Source organism: Zosterops lateralis (assembly GCF_965231275.1).
Source record: "Zosterops lateralis genome assembly, chromosome: 15".
Lineage (NCBI taxonomy): Eukaryota > Metazoa > Chordata > Aves > Passeriformes > Zosteropidae > Zosterops > Zosterops lateralis.
In genome coordinates, this window is record NC_139775.1 from 4,404,809 (window position 1) to 4,424,121 (window position 19,313).

At 42.2% G+C, this 19,313-nt stretch overlaps 1 protein-coding gene across 2 annotated transcripts in view; it reads left to right on the top strand.

The window, feature by feature from the left end:
- Positions 1 to 19,313, top strand: part of PRKAR1B (protein kinase cAMP-dependent type I regulatory subunit beta) — a 93,014-nt gene that overhangs the window by 62,955 nt on the left and 10,746 nt on the right. For both annotated transcript variants that reach the window (XM_083872425.1, XM_083872426.1), the window contains exons 8-9: positions 6,641 to 6,701; positions 10,111 to 10,232. In XM_083872425.1, the coding sequence (XP_083728551.1) occupies positions 6,641 to 6,701; positions 10,111 to 10,232 (183 nt within the window). The remainder of the gene's footprint in view (positions 1 to 6,640; positions 6,702 to 10,110; positions 10,233 to 19,313) is intronic.

The following is a 19,313-nucleotide window of genomic DNA, read 5'->3' on the forward strand; positions in this document are numbered from 1 at the left end:
TCTTCCCATTTATTTGTAAGTGCAGGGTGGATAATTTCATTGCTGTAGGTGAAATGAGACACCTGTCTTTGTGCAGTCGTGTGAGGGCAGGTTACAGTGGCTCTCTGCACATTTCCCCAAGCCTAAGAATTAATTACATCATGTTTCAGTGGCTGCATTTCATTCTTGAAGCTGACTCCAGCATTATGGGGCTGCTTTTGCTGTGCTCAGTTCAAGTGCAGTAGCAGCTGCCTCTCAACTCCCAGAAACGTGGTTTCCTCCCAGTGAGCCTCTAACTGGGTATTTTGAATGTAGAAACGCTTCTGCCTTTCAATAAGGAGTAGTAATGCTTAGGAAATACCTAATTTAAGATGGTTTCAAAACTTGGGAGCAGCCAGGTTTCTCTGTTCTTATTTTCTGGTTGTAAATCCTTTTGTCCAAGGAATAAATGACCTTTTTCTCCCAAAGATTTTTGCTGTAGTCAGATACAGCCCTTCCATAACCCCAGATAGTTATTTCTCTTGTCTGCATTCCTTCCCTGCCATGACCAGCCCCGTGTTTTCTCAGTCAAGTGTTGAAATTTTATTTGAGTTGTAAATATTTATTTGCAAATCATGCCTTCAGATCCACACTTGCCTTTTAGATTTTATCCTGCCATGAGACACTTGACTCTCCACCTCATTTCTCCTTGCAGGTGCTATTTTGGTCCATTTAATAATTTCTTGGTTTTATTTCTGCTTAGTGCCATTTTCCCCACTTAAGTGTCTCATTGATCCTGACTGGTTTATGGTATGAATAAAATGTATCTCAGGAGGTTTGGAGTTTGGGGTTTCCTTTTTATGGATGGACAAAGGCTGATGCAGAAAGTTCCTGCTGGCTTTTAGTTACAGTTGTCATCCATTTATTATTTAGCCTGTCCTGGAGGAGGTTTGTTGAAACAGACACATTTCTTTATATTTCATTTTCTCAGCTTAGGTACCCTGATGGCTTGAAGGTCACATTCAAGTTTGTTTTAGCAGCTGTGATGATTGTTAATGTTGGGATAGGTCTTTTTGTCAGAATGTGCAGTGAAATTGCTTGGCTTTCACTGCAGTCCTTGACAAAGTTTTAACCCCCTGAAATTCATTGTATTAGGTGGGGTACGAAAAACCTCTTCAATGGGTTCCCTCTGTGGTACACTCACAAATTATCTGTCCATCTGTGTGTTCCATTTATTTCATAGAATCATCTCTGCTGGGTTACATACTTTTCACTCTGCTGCAAATTCTTTTATGTATATGTTCTCTGTGTGTGTGTGCACATGGGCACAGACACACACACTTGTGTATATATTCAAAATTTATTTACTTACATTCTTCTGAGAGAGAGCAAAGGGGTTTTTTCTGCCATAGGCTTCTCATGGAATTCAGTTTCTGCCCTCTTCTTTGCAATTTGGATTCAAGAGCATCATGGAATGGAGAGCATCCCAGGGTAGTACAATATTTGTATTCTAAATATAGCAAATACCACAAATACCAGAGAAGCAAATGTCTGTATCCCAACATCAGGTTGATCCCCTAGACAATTCAGTTCCCAGACTGAGAAAATCTGAAGTACTAATTTCTTGCAATTTATTCTTTGGGAGGCCTTGATCCAGGATAATTTTACTTCCCTTTAGTTTCCATGGCCCAAGATACCTGGCTCTGAGAGTGGAGCTGTGTGGGATTCAATACATTTGGCCTATCTGGCAAACTGCTCACAGAAAGTGAATTATGGCATTGGTTTGTAAGTCGTGACAAATCAAGGATAGTCAGTTCCTAATGTTACACTTCATTTTATTTATGCAATTTTGGGTTTCTTCTACCAGCTTTTTACAGCTTTGAACCCAAGAACAAATTCTTTAACAAGCAGGGGTTTTTTCAGCTGAGATAAAATAAAGTCAGGAGGATTTTGGGTTGCCATAAAATGTAGGTTGTGTGGTGGCCAAAGCATAAAGCAACTCCAAAGGCTACAATCCACCTGACATCTGTGGCACAGAGCACCAGGACCGTGTGGGCTGCCTGGTGTCCATGGCCAGAATGCACAGGGACTCTTTCTTTCATGCTCCAGCAGGAATGTACACCCAAAGCATCATTCAGGAACAGCTTAATCAGGGATTAAATGGGGCTGTGCAGTCCTGAAGTCCATTATGGTACCTCCTGCCAGGATAACCCTTCTTTTGAAACTTGAGTCATGCTTTGCCTCTCAGTAGACATTTGTTTGGCTTCTTACTGAAGGTGGGGATTTCTAGGAAGGACTCAATCAGCTCCACCTGGAAAAATGAATTGGAAGCAAGACACAAAGAGTGCTGGAGGGACAAAGAAAGATTGGACTGGTGGAATGAGAGGAAAAAATGGAAGAAAACAGGGAAAGGTCGGTTGGAAATGAGATGAAACAGATGCTGAGTAGGAACTCAACAGGACCTGTTACAATCTCTGGGGCATTTGTTCTCCCCAGCCTCTGTATTGCCCAAGCTAAGCCTAGGGCTTGCAACATTAAATGGTCATAAAAATGGCTTTGAGGCCTTTTCTGTGTGGATTTGATCTTGTTTCTCCTTGGGACTGTCTCAGGGAGGAGCACTGCAGCTTAGAATATTAATGAGGCTTTGTAGTTAATGGGAGCCACTGCCTTTAAGGAGATGAGCTTGTGCCTGACAGCTCAGAACCAGGGAGAAAGTGAACAAAGGAGAGGAGGGAGAGGGAGAAGCAGCGACTATTGAAATAAGATATTAATAGGTTAGAAAAAAGCAGAATTAATAAAGACTTTTAAAACATGCCATCAAGTACCCTGCCAGTGCAGAATTATTCATGTACATTTACTATTGTTTTTATCTGACTTAAGCTGCAAGATTTCTACCCCTTCCCTTGGGAAACTTTTCTGCGAGAGAATAATTCCTTCAATGGAAAACTTTTCTGGTATTGATCTTAAATTAGATTTTCTTAATTTTTTCCCATTACTTTGAGTTATGTCAAGTTATGCTGTACTGAATTGCCCTCTCTTTCTGTCATATATCTGTAGATAATTATCACCGTCTACTTAAAACCCTTGCCACAGTGCATGCTAGCTATGAGGATGACATACCTTATGTCCCAGCACTGAGCTAACAAATACAGACTGGATTTGTTTTGCTCCTTCCTTATCAGCTCTCCCTGAGTGTTTTAGCATTTCTTCAAGCTCTGTTGGATTTGGGAGCACATTTCTGGAGAAGAGGTACCGAGACAGAATGTAGCACACCAGGCGCCGTCACATCTGAGCCACGGAGATGGAGCCTCTAAACTTCATTCCTGGATGATATCTTTGCCTGTGCAGACCAAAATAGCCTTGGCTGTGTTTTGTTGCAGTCTGATGCAGGTCTCACCTCCTGTCTGTGAATCTCTTTCAGCTTTACAACTTGCAGGTCTTCTGCATGTCAAACATCTCTGCTTTGGAATTTTAATTTATTCTTATTAGTTGTATTTTCCAAATGGATGCTATTCTATTATTTTCTAATCCCATTTCTAACGTCTCAAGATCCTTTCTTGTTATTTTCTTGCTCTGATGAACTTTCAGCATCTCCTAGTCTGTAAATGTTGGTACTGTCTTAATTGCTGCTGCTTTTAGAAGATCCATGAAAATATTGCATGGGAAAGGCTCAGTACCTGTGCCAGGGAATGCACAGGTTGGCACTTCTGTAGAAGGTACCTGTAGGGTAGGAGAGGAGATTGTGATGCTGTTCATACTCCTGGCCTCAGCAATTTGGGTAAAACAACTAAACAAATTTAAAAAGAATATCAGAAGTGACATTATGTCTGGGTGGGGATGAGAGGAATATCAGGCTGGCCAAAGAAGGTGTGAAGGAACTAGATGATCTTTAAGGTCCCTTCCAACCCCGGCCACTCTATGATCCTATGATTCTATTTCTCTCTCTGTTTCATGGGAGAAAAGATGGTTAATAACAGTGGAAATAAACACAGAGTTCCTTGGCTGTAATTCCACTGCTGGGTTGTTTTTAGCTTGAACTACAGTACTGATCTCTCCAAATCCTTTCCCTCACTCTGCTCGTGAGAGCTGGAGAAGGAAAACACACTCGAGTTAAAACAATGTGTATAAAGGTGAGTCAGGCTTCTCCTATTACCTGGAATTGAATTTGGGACCTGGTTGTGCCAACCTGGATCCAGTCTGAGATGCTCTGAAAAAGCAGAGAAAGCTCCTGTGCCTGCCTGGGTGAAGCTCTGCTATTGGGTGGCTCCTGCCACCCCAGAGGCTGCTGTTTGTCTTCTCCAGGAGAGAGGGAGGGAAGGAGGGATGGAGCCATCCTGCAGGATGAGTCAGGAGCCATAAGCTGGGTCACCTTGGGTTTCAGTGCAACAGCAGCCCTAAGCCCCAGTTGCACTAGTTTCACTAGTTCTTCCCTGGGCCCATGTTCTCCCTCACCCCTGTGGGATCATTCTGAGACAGAGGATATTTAAGTCAGTGTACCTATGCATTAAGAGAGGTTCTAGATCCTATGACAATACAAACAATTGTAACAGCACATTCAATTAATTATTTCCACTTCAGTTTTGCTTTTGCACTGGTCTTCACTGTAGATTCCATATGCCTGCCCTGGCTTAGTTTAGCCAAGGCATAACACACTCGTGTTCCTGTAGGAAGTGCTGGGCTCTTCCTCTCTGGGCCAGGTGGGATGGCTGCAATTCCCACCTTCCTGGGTCTTGTCTGCATCTCTAAATACTCAAAGCCATGGTCAGGCATCACTTATGGCTGCTGATTACTGCTTCTTAAAATTCATCTGTGTCCACAAGTCATTTAAAAAGCATTTTCCACATCTGTCCCTGGGTGTCCCAGCCCATCAAACTAAACCACCAATCTGCTTTTCCACAGCTGTCAATTTTGCTGCTCTCGCTTCCACTCGATTGCAGGGAGGAAAGCAACAACTGTGCAGTGTCCAGTTTTCCATTCTTTGTCTCCCAGCGAGCTGTCAGAAGCTGGCGTGGTTTGCAGAGCCTCCTGTGTTTGAAGTTCTCTACTTTTTTTTTTTTTAATTTTTTTTTTTTTTCTTTCTGGCACTTCAAATGCTGCCGGGGCCCCCCGAGGTTGAGAACCAAGTCAGTCAGACAGAGGGGTCAGACGAGGGTTAGCGATGCTATCGCTGAGCACAACTGTCATCACCAGCCCCGAGTCACGGCCGGGGTGCGCAGGGGGAGCTGCTGCTGCTGCTGAGCCACAGCTACCTGGGGGGAGTGGCAGCTCCACATGGTGCTGGGGCTCTTTGGGAGCAGGGGTGACCCCAGGACAAGGGTACAAACGGGAGCTGTCCCAGAGGAGAGCACTCTCAGCTCCAGCTGGTGCTTTGGTTTGAGCCGAAGCCTGTTGATGCTGCTGGAAGGATTCATGGTGCTTTGGGAGTGGTTGCAGGAGGAGGGGTATTATTTAATTCTTAGTTATATCACTGCCCTTGGATACACCAGCCATTCCCATTTTCACACCCAAAACACTTCTCAATGCCTTCATACCATAGGGGCAAAGTGTTTCTTCTCCTTTTCCCTTCTCTATCCCCACTTTCCCAGCACTCACAGGTGGTCACTCAGAGGAGGAGGAATAGAGAAGTAGCTTTTTCTATGGCAGACAGTGACATTTGGTTCCATCCTTTCTGCCCGGTCTGTGAATAGATGGCATCTTTGTTTTCCTTGTCCTGAGAAGATCAATGTATTATCCTTGTGTTGTGCCTTGTAGATTTGAGTAGGAGGCACCAGGCAGCCTTTGACATCCCCAGGTGAAATGACACCCCCAGGTGTCACCAGCATGGGACAAACTGCACAGGACCAAGGCAGGTCCTGGAGTTCCTCTTTGGTACCTGGGAAGAATTTCTTTATGAGTCTTTTGTGTCACTGCAGAAGGAATTCAGGATACAGTTGTTGTTTTCATATTGGTAAAATTTCATCATAATTATTCCTACATGAATCACCTTCAAAAGCACTTGCTGGAACAGCAACTTGTGGTTTCTGTCTTGCTGATCAAACACTGTAAAAGGAGAAGGTGTCTTAGAAATTTATCACACAACAAAATCTTAGTAAAGTGGGAATGACTGTGCTGCTGTCTGTGCATACTTTGATGGATTGTCTGCCCCCAAATGCTTAAATCTTGTTGAAATAATAGTATGAATGGGTTGCTCAGCATAACAATAGATACAACACCGTACAGAATATTAACCAGATTCACAGATAAACATTTGGCATTAAAGAGTTTTTAACCTAGAAGTATGGGACCTACGAGGGGGACATTTTAAGTTTTATCCTACTTTGTAATTGCAAAGAGCCTCATTGGCAGGAAGATATATATTGAATTAGCTGAACAGTTAATTGATGAAGTTCAGGCTTTAAAATGAATGCCTGTAAATGGATACAATTCATCTGCAGTGTCCAGTAACACCAATGAAATCAGTGAAATTACAGCAGGATTGAATCTGAGTCCTTCTGTCTTTGCTTATCAGCAATACAACTTGCCCAGACATTTTATGGGGAAGCGTTTGCCTGAGGCTGTTTACACTGGCTATGCTTAAGATTTGGAAGGGGAGAAAAAAAAAAAAAAGAGCAGCTGTAGGAAGAAATCACAAAAATACTTTGTGTAATGTTCTGCCTCCTTTTTCTCTCTCCTGTAATAACAGGGCAGCACTCTGAGGAAGCGGAAGATGTATGAAGAATTCCTGAGCAAGGTCTCCATTTTGGGTCAGTTGCCCTTTGGATCTTGGCTGTTGGTTCCTCTCTTGCTCGTGTTGGCAGGATGAATTTTGATCTTTGATGAAAGCAGTGGTGCTCAGACTGAAGGTCTCACATTGTTGTTTCTGAAGGAATGAAAGTGTAAAGGGCCCTTTTTGTTTTTTCTCACTCTTTCCTGCGTGCTGTCCCTGTGTTTGGAGCATGCATTAAAGGTGGAGCAGGCACACACTGGTACTTTCAGTAGCTGCTGCTGAGTAAAGATCATGTGGGTAGAGCAGAAAGCAGTGCAGAGATATGAATTTGTCATAAAGTCCAGTTACATCCTCCCAGGGAACAGGTGAGAAGCTTTTTCCTGCAGGAATACAGTGTGTGTGTGCACTAAACAAACCAACCTTACAAATCAAACTGGGCTGATCTTTTTTCTTCTGTGCATTTTACAGCCCCTGTCTCACATTCTTAAAACATCTGTTTAGCTTCTTGTCCTTGGATTTTGTTTCCCTTTGATTAATGTGATAGCCACGAAATTTGGACATGTTCTTGATGGCCTTCAGTAGGAAAAACAACAAACCCATAATGCCTGACCAATCAATCACCATTAGGAGAACAAAAGCCTCTAATAAGGAGGACAGTGTTAGACAGTACAATGAGTTGTTGATTCTGTAGGAGAAACATCATGTTTTTGCTGGGGCTGTTTGGAAAAAAACAGTTCAGGATTTTTTTTTCTGTATAATTAAGCTATTTATATTTCTACTTAATTTTTTCTGGGGTTTTTTTGCTGTTGTTTATAACATTTACCTTCCATTCAAGCTGAGGTACCTGAAATATGAGTGTCTCAGTGAGATTATACTTGAACTTCTGAGAGGTGCTATCCATGAGATTTTCAATTACATTTGTATGCTTGAAGTAAGCCCAAGTGTGTTGCTCACTTATTAATGAAGTTTTCATCATTTAAAATCCTTCTTTTATGCTTAATTTAAATCTTCCTAAATTGAGAGCACAAATTATACTAAATTACAATGAGTATTTAAAGAAAAAAAAAGAATCTGTGCACCTGCACTAATGAGGAGCAATTACAACAATGAGACATCTCAAAACAATTTCGGAGTAGAAAGGTTGTTCAGAGATGTGCTTCCTTAAACATGCGGTTTGCAATGTAATTAGAGCCTAATTTGTAGTGTGGCTTTTGAATCTCAGTTAAAAAAAAAGAAGGACTTCAGGATTTGAACCTTTTTTAAGTACAGAAAAGCAGTGAACAAAATAACACATCATTGCAGGAACATGGAAATTTAGGTGAAATGTGTAAGGATCTCTTTGACAGTTCTAAAAAGTAGGTAACACCTGTGAAGTAGAATGATATTTTAGAAACCTCAAAATGGCACTGAAAAGTCAAATTCACTTCATCCCTTAATGTGGTCAGAACACAGTGATTTCCTGGTGGAAAACCTCTACCTGCTTCTTATGTTTCTTCTTTTCAAGGCCTGTCTAGTGTCTGTAATTAAATATAATTGCAAGAGTCACATTTTTTTTAAATCTAAGGATTTTTTTAGATTATCAGTAATTTTTTTATAGTGTATCAAACAAGATATGAAAGAAGTAATTATTTTAAATTTTTCTTGTGGAGTTTAATTAAATACAAAGTCGTGAATTGATATGTACAATGTACACATTGCAAAAAAAATTGCATGTGATCTAATTTATCTGATAATTCAACTCTGCAACTAAAACTTGTAGAATATTCTATATAATGCTCCGTTTGCAAGAATTATTAACCAATGTGTTTGTAGTGGCACAGTTCCCTTAGACAAAAGAGAGACAATTCGTGACTGGAGCTAGAATTAGCTTTGAATTTTTCATAAAACCAACTGAAGAAGAAGTTTCAAGAGGCTCTTTCTTTTCATTGTTAATTACTGAGTTCTTAAAAAAAAAAAAAAAAGAAAAAGTCTTCTCTAGTCTGTATGAAAGAGTTTTATGCTTATTTTTAGTCAAACAGAGCAGTTTTTGAATGTTGCATTGACAATATGGGCTTGGTCTTTGACGTTCATTCTTCTGCAGCAAAGGTCACAAATACATCAGGAAAGTGCTTTAGGTGGGGAAAATGTTAGAAACAATTAATTTCCCAAACAGCAGCAAGAAAGTGGCATAAAAACGTGAAGATGTGTCAGTCAACTCATAACTTACCTTTGGTGCTTTGAGTACTTTGGTCTGGTTTTGCTCCCAGACTCAGTGTGTCCCTCTGAGCTCAGCCAAAAGGCATTTTAACTTTAAGGAACTTCCTTTCACCCTCACACAATCCTTCTAAGCAATATTTTGAACAAAATGGGGAAACCAGAGTCTGATGGAATGGCACACATCTAATCCAGGTGTCAGAAACCACATCTTGACTTACATTAGTTCAATAATTCATAGTAAGTAGGAATCAGCAGAGCTCTGGGACGTGAATTTCAGCCCAGCTTTTTGAGGCAGTGAAGGTTAAATCATCGTATTATCTGTTCCTTTTAATAACTTTTAAACCTGTAATTTTTCAGTCAAATCTTAACAAGGTACAAAAGTTCAAGTACAATTCACTGTCTTGAATTCTCATGCAAGTGGGTGTTGGAGAGAGACACTGGTGGCACCTCCTCTCTGAGGGCAGCACAGGTGGAATCCATCCCTTGGCAAAGGCAGAGGAGGGCACTGGCACACTGAGCTGCCCTGGATGTGCCCTGTGCAGGCTGTCCCTTGCCATGGAGGGGATTTGAGGCAGGTGCAGGTGGATGATGAGGACCCTCTGTTAATCCTAAAAGAGACCCGTCCTTTTTAATAATGGAATTTTTATGGAAGCTTTATAACTTTTCTCCCTTACATGGGGGAATGAAAATGAAAACACTTTGCAGGCCATCTTGCTGGCAAATGAAGAAGAGGTGCCATTTCAAGCATCCATAAACCTGGGTGCCTTTGGCCTCCTGCTGCTCGTGCCACCAGGGTCTGGCCATTGGCTCTGGTATCTCACCCATCCTTGAGATGGACACTGAGCCTGCAGCCCGCCAGGAACTGGGAGCAGCTCTGATGACAACACTGTGGGACTCATCCTGACACCTGGTGTGGGATGTGGTAAGGGAATCTCGGGTGCTCCCACATCTCCAGGCAGCTGCTCCAGGCCGTGGCAGTGCGGATCAGATCGCAGGCACAGGGAACCGGAGCCAACCTTTCCTGTGCAGCTTTTGAGATTGTTATCTGGGTGATTACTGATGGCTAAGACACAGTGAATAAATACATTCATGTTTCCCAACTGGAGGTTCGTGCAAAAGTGCCTGGATGAAAGAAATGTTTCTTTTATAACAGAACCAGGCACGGCAGAGCTGTCAGTTTAGATATGAATCTTCAGCCAAAGTTGGAGTGTTTTTTTTATAATATAGCTTTATGATCTTCAATATTTTAGAGTCCCTGGACAAATGGGAGCGGCTGACAGTGGCTGATGCACTGGAACCTGTCCAGTTTGAAGATGGAGAAAAAATTGTTGTGCAGGGAGAGCCCGGTGACGACTTCTTCATTATTACAGAGGTAAGATTGGCAATCTGATAAACTCTGTCATTTCCTGGTAAAGATCAAGGCTGTGTATTAAAGACATTTGGGTCCAGTTCAATCTCTTACTTCAGCATAAATCTGACTTCACTTAAACCAGAAGACCTACTCAAAATTCAAATGAATTCAGAGACCAGTTCCATGGAATTGCCTTAAGTGGGACAATCTTTTTTCTGGTAAACTGAAAATGCAGAGTAATTTTGAGGTGTGTCTGATGTCTTTACTGTTTGGAGGTTTGTTTTCTGTGGGAAATTTTTCTAGTTCCAAATTTCCAATACTTCAGCAGGGCTGGTCAGCCACTGAGTGCATTGATCATTGTTCCCAAAGGGACTTACAGGAGATATCACAAATGGACATCTGTAAACTGGAGCAGGGAACCTGATCAGAAAATGGATAATTTGCTCTTTGTTTTGCCTTAAACTCAGTCCAAATGGCTGAGCCATCTTCTTGTTTACTCTGACACAGGCAGACAGATCTGTCAGGCAGCTGAAAATGCTGACATCTTTTTGGGAGATTATCTGACACTTCAGTTCCACTGTCTCACTTCTGCAAGCAGATGCTGATGGTGTTTTTTCCCCCCATCTCTGACATAAATATTTGGATCCTTGGTATCTCATACGAGAACCAAGGCCCTGTGATATAACAAGCTATAAAGAGGTATTAGAGAGACTCAGATTGAATAACAAGAGAGCATTAGGATATGGTTGTCTATGGATTGTGAGTGTTCCTATGCAAATATATAGACCAGAATTAGCCAGCACATGGCTGTGGTGACAGTCCCAATGCATACACCAGGCCAGGTATTGCATGACCAGCAATGAGTTCCACTGCTGGTGCAGGAACTGGGAGGGAATTGGAGAAGGTGGTCAGAGGGGTGTAAGGAACTGGTCATTGTGTGGCCTTGGGATCCAGTTGGATGTACACAGAATGCATCCCAGGCTTTGTTTGCTCTTTATCTGTGGATTTTTGGACAGGTGCCACTATGCAAAGCAGCCAGAATTTGGTTCATAATCAATTTCCAACACTGAAAATCCCATCATTTTTTCCCCTCTTGAGTGTTGGAAATATGTGTTTTATTTATGAACATGGTTTTTCTTCAATGCTCACAAAATTGTCAGTGCAAGTAACTGCACCTGTCTATCATACAGGGAGACAGTTCAGGAACTTTAAATATGTGACAAGCAGTGTCCCTTCAAAATAATAGTGTCAGAATAAAAGAGACTAGATATTACATAGGGAATCTTTTTTATTAAGAAGATGCTTAGTATACAAGAAAAAATTAGGAAATAGGAGTTTTTTCAGAAATATGGAATTTCTATTGCTTTTAGTGTTAGTGAGTGTGCTGTTATTCCTTGCAGCAGCAGACTAGGAAAATCTAATTTTCTTAGCCATTGAATCCCATGTGGAAAATTGGCAGCTTGCTTAAAGTTACCAAGGGCCTTTATTTTCCCCCTCTTGCTGAAACAGCTGTTAAGACTTGAATGGGTAGAAAAGCATTAACACTGCATTCTGTAAAAAGTATCTGCTCACCTCACCCTTCTACTGCAAATCTGACTTAGTTTCTCACTTTGGAAATTGCCTATTTTTTTTACTTTGAAGAATGAACATCCAGTTTCAACTATTTCTTTTGCTGCAGCAGTATTTCTGCCTGCTCACACATAGTTTAAGCTTCATATTTTAAACGTTATTTTTACAGGAGTTTACATCTTTGATTTTAAGCTTTTCTGTGGGAAAAATTGCTTTAAATCACCAGGAACACATTATTCTACAACCTGGTTGAAAGTAGTTTTGGCTGGTTTGTTGTCACAATATGTTGAAAAGCCATTAGCTTCTTTCATATGCTTTTTGATGTTTGTGGTCTTCTAATCCAAACCACTAGAAATGCAGCCAAGTTGTTTGGCTGCTGTATATGCAGAAAACCATTTCATATATCACTGAAATGCAGCCTCCTTTGGAGCACAGCATGTCCAGCACTACAAAGCTCACTTGGCCACATGATTTTTGGACAAGGTACTCATTTACCTTTTTATTTACTCATTTTATACTTGATGCAGCCCAGAAAGTCAGTTGTGTCCTGGGCTGCTTCAAAAGCAGCGTGGCAGCGAGTCAAGGGAGGTGATGCTGCTCCTGCCCTCTGCTCTCTGTGTGCAGCTCTGGGGTCCCCTCCCCAGGGGAGGCCACGGAGATGAGCACAGGGATGGAACCCCTTTCCTGAAGGAAAGGCAGGGAGAATTGGGATTGCTCATCCTGGAGAAGAGAAGGCTCCAAGGTAACCTCACTGTGGCCTTCCAACACCTGAAGGGAGCCTGCAGGAAAGATGGAGAGTCTGGAGTGACAGGACAGGGGAATGGCTCCCGAAAGAAGAGAGTAGGTTTAGATTAGATATCAGGAAGAAATTCTCCCCAGTGAGGGAGGTGAGGCCCTGGCACAGGGTGCCAGAGAAGCTGTGGCTGCCCCATCCCTGGAGGTGTTCAAGGCCAAGTTGGATGGGGCTTGGAGCACCCTGGGATAGTGGAAGGTGTCCCCGCCCCTGGCAGAAGGTGGAACAGGATGATCTTTTTAAGATCCCTTCCAACCCAAACCATTCTATGATTTATCATAAACCATGATCATTCATATCATGCCTCAGACAAATCAGTTATCCATTTATAAAGCTTTGATGCATCCCAGATACTGATTCCAAGTGGAATCTTGTGACTCTGAGCATAAAAGCTTCTCTAAGGCACCCAGGACTCACAGGTGGATTTAAAATTGTTGAACTTCATAAATGAATCATTCATTTCTGGTTAGCCTGCCCTGCTGCCTTGCTCTGTGCCATCCCTTTGGGACATTGTAAGGACATTGATCCTGCCCAAGGACACAGCCTGTGAGTGGATTGGCACCTTCAGAATTTGCAGACTGAAGGGAAACAACTGAAACCTTTTGAAAGGGAGACTGATAGCTCCAATGATGATCAGAACAGCAATTCCTGCTTTAAACCAGGAATATCATCCTAGTTAGTATGGGTAAGTCTAATTAATCTCCCCCTTCTATCAAGCAGACACATTCACCTTTTCCCTGTATTTTTTACTATAACCTTTTTGTCAAGGCTTTCTGTCCACCTTCTCCCCTCCAGTGTTGCAGAGTTTGTTTGGGGTGCAGGTTATTTGAGGTGCAGGCTATGTGCATGGAAATGCTACAGTGCCTCTTGGAAAGTGAGGCTGCAGCAGGAGCTCAGCCAAATTATTAGAATAACAGAAAATATGCACAGGGAAGAATCACAGGAAACCAGAGCTTTTTAAGTTCACTGCTCACAAAGCTGTTTATGGTTCATTTTTTGCTAAAAAGTCTAATGAAAAAAGTGTATACTCTGAGATTCCAGGACAGCTACAGTTTTTCTGCCATCCTAAATCTTCACAGGCACCAGTAAGATGTTTACGTGCAGTAGTTTGAGTTCTTTTCTGTTTAAATATCAAGCAGCTTTCAACAAGATTTAGTTTTAATATTTAAAGGCTGTGGGATTTTTTTTTCCAGAGATAGAATTATTGTAATGTTCATACCATATTCCTTAATGTGAAGATAGGATCAGAAGAGAATGTCTGCTTACAAAAGCAAAGTAACAGCTTCTGTGAGATTGATTTATTGCACTTGAAACTGGTTATTAAAAAAAAAAAATGAAAAAAGAAGCAGCCCTGCACTTTCTGTATTTTCAGATATTTCCAGGTCTTACTTTCCCACTATGGTTTTCACACAACAAACTCGGGCTTTCCCAGACCAGACAGATGTGGAATGTATCTGTTGGATTCCAAGGTCATGGAATTATCCCATATGAGATTCCTGGCACAGAGGTGAAAAACTTTAAGCACCATGAAACAATTGTTGCCATAAAGAATTATATTTTGGCAAGTGTAAATCATAACAGATGTACGGTTTCTAACAAATAAATTTGCAGTTGTGTCGTGCCCTGCCACACTGTGTACCCAACAGTGGGGAGGATTTATTCATCTGACTTCAGATAACGCAAATATTTTTAGCCAGCATTTTAAAGTGGTGGATGCAAAGGCATGTGAGCTTTGTGGAGTTAAAAGTCCCTTTAAATGAAATGCCAGTTGAACAGGGCCTGGTTTTATTCCCAACTTGTGCTTTGCCACTGGCTCCAGCTCAAACAATAGTTCAAACCAATGTAGTAGTGCTCTGAAACTGGAGAGAAAAGAGGTTTTTGCTGTTGTCTAGGTTACTGAGAAAGGTAGCGACAATAGTATTAAAAATAGCGGGTATGATCATGTACCACTCTCTTCCCAGCCTGGCTGGGTGGCACAGCACCTCCAAGTCTGTAAGGCAGCTGCCCAAAACACCCCATGGGACCTGCTGGGGTTTCCCCCTCCCCTGTCAGACCCCTGGCATGGCCTGTCAGGAGCCAGCGCCGTGCCCAGAGCACCCACCCTGTCACAGGACTCACCCACTCTGCTCAGAGACTCTTCTGAAGCTCAGCTGCACACTCAGAGCTCGCTGAGCTGCTGCCATATGGCCCTAATACTCATAAAGTTTGACATGGTCTGAGAAAAATGTGTGCTCAGACACAACCGTGCGCAGGTGGAGGAGGAGAGGACGGCAAAAGGTTTCTCACGGGGCCACACTGAACCCGAGGAGCACAGCTTGTGGCTGCCCTTTAAATGTGCTCCTGTCATCTGCTCCCAGGACAGGTTGGTTTAAGTGGTGCAGAAAGCATAGAAATAAATCTGCATGAGAAGTAAAACGTTTCAAATTAATAGCTGGTCGAGCTGCCCAGCAATCGCATGCAGCAGCCTAAAAATAGAAGACCTAAAAATAGAAGATAATTCACAGGAGACAATTCAAGGAGAAATGGACCCATGGTATCAAGGAGTTTGGCATTAGATTTTTGTTTTTAGCCTTAAAACCCAGTATATTTAATTGCAGATTTCTAGTAAGTTACAGGGGGTGCTCCTCTGCAACTCCTTTGTGAAAAGCACTTATAAGAATCTGGAGATTTGTATTCTTATTGTCCTGCTGGTTAGAGAGGGGGCATGGACAGGCCATCTGATTTTCAGTCTCACCTGTTCAGTGTGTGGGCAGAACATTGCCCTCCCTGATTCTCCGTCAGTGGGAACAATCCTAATGACACTTCTTAAAGGTGAGGAAAAGCTTAATGGGAAAAGGCATAAAAATCTCTCACTACTGAAACCAGGCAATGGGAATAGCAAAATTCAAGTAAGAGAAAGAAGAGAAATAAGACAAAAAACAAATAAGAGAAAAAAATCCCCACTGATAGTGCAGAAGGCCTTTCAGAATTAATGCATAAAGCTGCCTTATTGAAAGAAATGAGTGAAATTAATTTGTAATGATTATTTTTCCAGCACTATCCTTGGTTGATCACGTTGGGAACAGCCCCAGTAATCCTGGGGGGGTGGGGGGGTTGGGGTGGGGCTCCTCCTTCCGTGTTGCTGTTGACATTTCAAGTCAGGGCCACAACCTGGCTCCCGTCTGGACAGGATCCGCTGTGAGTTCTTGATGAGAGTGTACTTGAGATAGTGTCCTGTAGGTGAAATCAGTGTTTCCAGCCCCGCTGACACTCTTGGCACGCTCTGGAGCGTCTCTGCACAGATGCAGTTCAAAGCCTGTAGGTGGAATAGTGTTTGTAAACTCTTCCAGCCATGGTAACCTGCCCCTGCCTCGGAAGGGCACCTGGTCCTGCACAGAATTGGACCTTTCTGTAGTAAAAACTCGACTTGAGTCTTAAATTACACAAGGATCATATGAAGATTTATGATTTAAAAGCTCCTTAAGAAGGAAAAGAAAAAAAAAAAAAGAAAAAAGAAAAATAATAGCCCAATTGTTTCCTGCCCTAAATCGTTGCTCTTTGACATTCTAACCTAGGAGAGACCCCTTTGGCACCTACCCCTGCGACAGGCAGGAGAACTACAAAGTAAACTCCTTCCGTAGGGATAATGAAGTCACTGCCTTAGGCACACTCTGCTATCACACCTGATAATCTCTTTAAAACACAGTGCGATTAATTATTAATTAGGAAGATGAATGTTGTCTAGAAAAGGAGTTTCAAAGGCTACAAATCTGAACTGCTTAGTGTTACCAGGATTTTGTTGATACCGAAAATGTTTGTCAAAGGCAGTCTGCAGCGACTCCTAATGTACCCAATAAACAAAATATCCTGAATAAACAGAGCCAGCAGGCACCAGGGCTCTGTACTCTGCTTATTTTTAACTGCACAGACATTGTTTCCCACAGAGCTCTTACAGGAAGGGAACGTTCGATTTTCTTGATATCACCCAGTTGTGCTGGAGCAGCAGCATTTTCATTGGCCCTGCTGCAGAGTTCCTCTGTTCAGGATCCATCTTTAATGGCCAGCTGACGTCAAGATGGAAAGTTGGGTGTGGGACTGGGTCCCATCCTGAGTAGGGATGGAGGTGAAGTGTTTTGCTGAGTCAAGGAGACTAAAATGTCAGCTCAGTCCAGCTCTTGTTAAACTCAATTTAACTTCCATGGGCAGTGGGTCAGGCTGCATATCCATGGGATGATGTTTCATAGGAAGCAAATAGCTGCTCCCTTTCTTCTTCCCACCAGCTGTGGAGGACCTGTCAGTGACTGCAGCTTTTGGCCTTTCCTTCCAACTGTTTCTCCAGCCCCACCAATAACCACTGCAGTGCAGACACCTCTGGTGAATTCTGCAAAACCTGAAACCTCAGAAGTGATATACAAGGGAGAATTTTCCTGACAATTTTGTGAAATTTCAGATTAGCCACTATTTCTAGTCTATTTTAGAGCTTCGCAGATCTCGTTCCTCATTTGTGGCAGAAACCAGGACAACTGTATGTAAATTCCGTGAGTTGCTATGAACCCAGAGAGTGGAGAATAATATATAATAGTTTAAAAATGTACAGTTGAGAAATTACTGTCAAACCCAGTCATGACTCAATCTTGAGTCCACTACCAGAATGAAGTCCTCTTGCTTCACCCTTCTGCAAGGCCATTAATGTCAGATAGCTTTTATACTGGGAAAAGGAGTATTTTTGAAAAATAGGTCTGATAGAAAGGAAAACAGTGTAAAAGCAATGTAAACAGCCAATAGTTTGTGAGGGAAAAGAGTTTTCACCTGGATTTGGCCCTCCATATAATATGAGAGAAATAATTTTATAATTAAATAATTGTAAGAGTTTTAATAACTCTGGTCTGTAATACATGTGAACTTTTAACCAGCTCATTCCTTCTTACCTACATGAACATCTCATGAAGGTCACAGGGTTTTTATCCTCACTACACCCTCAGATGAGGTGTGTGAAGCAACCTCCGTGTTGCATGGTGTGATCTGAAGCACAGGGCATAAGAATTGGGATCGTTCTTCATTCCTGAAAAAACAATTGGTGGGAATTAGGCATGTTGAAGGTCTAGACCTTCATGATTTTGCTTAGGAAAGGTCTAAGGCAGAGAAATAATGGGAGCCTATGGCCAGCACCCCATCATTAATGGACCATCCTTATTCCTTTAGGTTAAATGTTACCACCCAAAAATGATGGGTGTTATTTTATACTGCAGGTTATGTGGAAGTCACTTGCACTTTGTATCGGCAGGAATGTGTTGATTTCTTCTCTTGTTTTTGTAGAAAGGTCTCTTTCATAAATCAAAGGTTGGCAAATAATAAAAATCCAAGATTATTTACTGGCTAAAGGAGTACTTGCAGTGTCTTTGGCTACATAGTTCAAAGGATTTGTCTTCTTTTGGAAAGTAGCCCTAGAACTGCTGATCCTTAGCTCTAACATGAAAGCTGTCCCAGGAATGATGCTATCAGTAGTCCCTGAGGGCTGAAATGGCAGCTGAGGAGTGATGTGCTGGTGGTCTTCCAGGACACTGGGAATGAGGACATTGCTTATGTCAGCACCATGATGCACACACAGGACCTGCTGTGTTACTCTGTCTTTGGGATATTGATAAACCTAGGTCTTGAAGCACAATTCCCAGGAGGATGTAGTGCAGCCACACTTTTCCCAAAGGCTTAAAAGTAGTTTTCTCAGTCTCTTTTTGCACATGCTCTACCCAACATAAAAAAATAAAAAATGTATGAATGTTTCCCCGGTTCACTTTTGACATGACAAGTTGTGTAGGAGTCTCCAGTCTCATTCAGCTGTAATTCAAAACATCTGATTTGTAAACCCATAAAATTGACGTTTATGCTGGAATGACTGACACACCCTGGCCCTGTACCACTATGGGATATGTGGAAATCAGGGAAATCATTCAGTGTGCAGAGAAGTATACCCCAAAGTTAGTAATTAGCAGTTTCATTCTTAATACATGCATGCCCCATTTGAATTTGCATAAAAATCAGAGTGCAAGATTTTCTCTGTTCAAAGCAGCCTGTGATTTATTCCTGAGCTAATACCAACTTTAGGGTATGCTTGGTGGTCTTCAATGTCTTCCTACCAGGGCAGTCTGCAAAAGTATTGGAGGTTCACAGGGAAGGAAAAGCCTCTCATTGGGAGTAAGGAGAGCAGCACAGGCTGTTTGCCCCTCAAGGTGTTCAGGATCCCCATAAGCTCCTTTGGCACTGGAGCCTGAGCTCACAAGCCCTGATTCAAAGCACTTAGTCAGGGTGAATAAGAACTTTTTGGCCCTAGGCATGTTAAATATGAACTGACATTAAAGATATCTGCTGTGTCAGAAGCTGGGAGCTCTGTCTTGAGGAAAGCTTCTCTGTCTTCAAACAAAAACACTGCAGTGTAAACAAGACCTGAAATGTGGTGATGCTCAACCTAGAGGAATAGAAATGGAGAACTTCCCAATCCCTGCTGGAGCTCATCCTTTCTCTGGATCATGTTAAAGCTGTCCCTTAGTGGAATAGCTTTTGTCCCTCCTCTGCAAAGATATCGAGTTGAGTGCAGATTTGCTGCCCTTAGGGCTCCTTCATTAGCTGTGCAGTGTGGATTTTCTGGAACATGCAGGACCCTTCTCAGTGTGCTGCTCCAGGATGAGGCAATTTTGAGTTTGTGAGGTTTTTTTTCTTCTGAATTTCAGAATTTGGTCCTTTGAACACACAAGATTCACCAACTG